This window comes from Monocercomonoides exilis, assembly GCF_001643675.1.
Source record: "Monocercomonoides exilis strain PA203 chromosome Unknown scaffold3-2548433, whole genome shotgun sequence".
NCBI lineage: Eukaryota > Preaxostyla > Oxymonadida > Polymastigidae > Monocercomonoides > Monocercomonoides exilis.
Window position 1 is genome coordinate 1,122,279 of NW_027150548.1, and position 3,178 is coordinate 1,125,456.

The following is a 3,178-nucleotide window of genomic DNA, read 5'->3' on the forward strand; positions in this document are numbered from 1 at the left end:
ACATCAATATTTTTTGAACAAATGGCAGTATGGTGGATTGCCACATCGATGTTTTTCACTTGATTTTGGTGTTATTTTGGTGTATTTAGCTTGAAAAAGTTGTCAATCGGTGTCCAGGATACCGAATTGTGGCAATATCGAGATGCTTGGGGAAGGGAAATATTGACTAAAATCTCCGTGCTGGAAGCGTAAACAGATAAACCGGTAAACCGGATCTTTTTATTTCGTCTGAAAAGAGCTGCCAACATGCCATTTTTGCCAACATGGGCAATTTACCCCTAATTTGGTATGATTTTGAGGGTTTTTATTTATTTTCGATTATGTTGTCATCTTGCCACATTGCCACATGGAATCGTTGATGTTACACATTATTTATATTGTTAGTGGCACACATCAGTTATATCGTCAGTGACACACATCAGTTGAACCGTCAGTTGTTTCGAACAGTCATCACTCTGCACCGGGTTGATAGTGCAGGTAATGTGAGTGATGCTGTGGTGTGGAAATATTGGGTTAAATCTCCGAGCTTATCACCTAGACTGGGTGGACCGGGTCAAATATATTCTGGAAATTATGTGGGCAAACAAGCAAACTGAGCAAATTGGGAAAAATACATTTAATGTGAAAATTAACTGTTTTCCGTCAAAGTTCGACATTAACCTCAACATCATCTTCCCCGTTATTTCACGTTTCAAAAATAAATCTGTTTCAAAAAAATTTGTTTTTTTTATTTTTATAAAATGACAAACCCCCAAACAGACTCTGACAACGTAATCCAACAACTAATTGATTCAATTTCAACAGAACAGCAAACGCTGGGAGAACGAATGAAAGATCACCTTGTTAACTTGTTCGACTACAAGAAATACTCTGACAAGAAGCAGGGCCAACGACACACTGGAACAGCTGTCGATATCAGGAAATGTGAGGATTTTTGTGTCGTTGATGTTGATATCAACAAATCCCTGCAAACTGAACATAAGAAAACCATTAGGAATTCCATCCTCGAGAAACTCCCCCGAAATGTCGGACTTGTTCAAACAGTTAATGGTGGTATTCACATTTATTGTGAGCTGTGTGATTATCCCCTCAGATGTTCTTCACAAACGAAAGTGTTCACAAGTCCAGAGTACGATATCGACATTTTTGCAGGTATTGGAGATGGAAAACAGAGGCTTGTTGTTCAAGCTGACTCTTCATGCAGAGAGATGAAAGATGGCAAGAGAATCATCACCAAATACATTCCCCTCAACAATTACAGACAGCTCACAGATCTTTCATCACTCGAGAGTGTTCTTGTCGTTTTCGGCATTGACCTCAAAACAGAGAATACATCAGCGACAATAGCAGCTGAACCACACAATCTTCTCACACAAGATGGAGTCGTTGATATGTCTCCAACTGTCGCTCTTGCTCTTGTTGATGGACTCAAAGATGTTGAAATACATAACTACACAGGTTCTTTGTCACTTGATTCTGAGTTAACTCTTTTACCGTTGTTTGCAGCTCTCAACTCTCTCTTCAACATTAACGGTTTCGACAACAAATCGATTGATTTTCTTTGCAATCAAATCAGAGAGACAGCTGCTCTGACAGCAAATGCAATCACTCGCTTTGAAGAGAAACGAAACAGGCATAGAGATAACAAGTCGCATCCATTTGTTCTGCAAAAGATTGTCAAGAGATGGAATCCAACATATTACAACGATGTGAACATTCCACTCCTCAGAAAAGAGAATGAGCAAAAGGAAGAACCTCCACGAGAGATTACTGTTCATGAAATAGATCTCAACTCATCGTTCTCGTTCTCTGAAATCAGGGATAAAGCTTGTCGAAAACAATATTCCTCACTATCTGAAGTCGCTGAAGATCTCACAAAAGTTCTGAGGTTTGTCGAAGCAAGGATGGAATTCATTGTGAAAGAGTTTGACATTCACACCTCTTGTTATTCAATTCCATTCAAGACAAAATCAGCAATGTCCGAACTGTTCAAAACAATAAAACTCTGGCATGATGATAAAAAGACTCTCACAGTTGAGACAGCTTCCGAACAATACTCTCATGTTCTATCGATTGATAGGGTGAAGTTCTTCTCAGATTACACTCGGATATTCTCTCTGTTCCATGGGTTCAAATACCAAATGGAAAACGAACAAAATGACGAAATCATCAAACCATTCCTCGATTTCACACGAGAAGTTATCGCCAACAACAACGAAGAACTCTATCAATACATCCTCTGTTGGATTTCGTCAATTGTTCAAAATCCTGGTAAAAAAGCAGAAACATCACTTGTTCTCAAAGGTTTGCAAGGTATTGGAAAGAATGTCTGGACAAATGTTCTTGCTGAACCGTTGGCAGGATATTCATGTTCAAATGTCACAGAGATTGCAGAACTGACAGGTCAGTTCAACTCCATCGTCGAAGGGAAAATGCTGATTGTTCTTAACGAATTGAAGAATGTTGGAGATGATCGAACAGCTAACTTTGATGCGTTGAAGAATATAATCACGGATTCAACAATCAGAATCAACGAGAAGAATTAGCCAAGAAGAACAGCTGAGAACGTTGCTAATTTCATATTTGTGACAAATCACACATACCCGGTAAAGATTGAGATTGGTGACAGGAGTTATATTGTTTGTAATTGAAACTCAAAAAATAAGAACAATCTCACATTCTTCAAGGATTTCACAAGCTCTTTCGACAAAGAATTCTATAGACAACTTCTCTTTTATTTCCTCAGCAAAGATCTCTCCAATTTCAACACCAGGTCTATTCCAACAACAGAGGCAAAGGAAGATATCATTGCAGCGTCACTCTCTGTCATCGATGTGTTCTATCAGGAGCATTGCAATAAACTCAAAGAATGGTGGAGATGTTCTGAAGCACTATGTTTCAGACCAGTTGAATACAAGAATGATCGCTCATTCCAACTAGCCATTATAGACAGATGTGAGCACAAGAGAATGGGTGGAAGAGATGGCCGAGTGTGGTGTTATAAACTTAAGCCAGAGTATGAACAACTCCTCAGACGACGAGAAAATGAAGATGACATGGACTGTTCTGTGGAAATCAACAAAACATATTCGTTTTTTGGGATCATTAATATATAAACTATATAATTTGTGTGCCACTAACAATATAAATAATGTGTAACATCAACGATTCCATGTGG

At 38.6% G+C, this 3,178-nt stretch overlaps 1 protein-coding gene across 1 annotated transcript; it reads left to right on the forward strand.

The window, feature by feature from the left end:
* Positions 1-740: 740 nt before the first annotated feature.
* MONOS_16661 (putative Poxvirus D5 protein) lies at positions 741-2,546 on the forward strand (the record flags this gene model as incomplete). Its single annotated transcript, XM_067869551.1, has 1 exon — positions 741-2,546. One exon carries the CDS (start codon positions 741-743, stop codon positions 2,544-2,546), a length of 1,806 nt encoding a protein of 601 aa, XP_067735220.1.
* Positions 2,547-3,178: the final 632 nt, after the last annotated feature.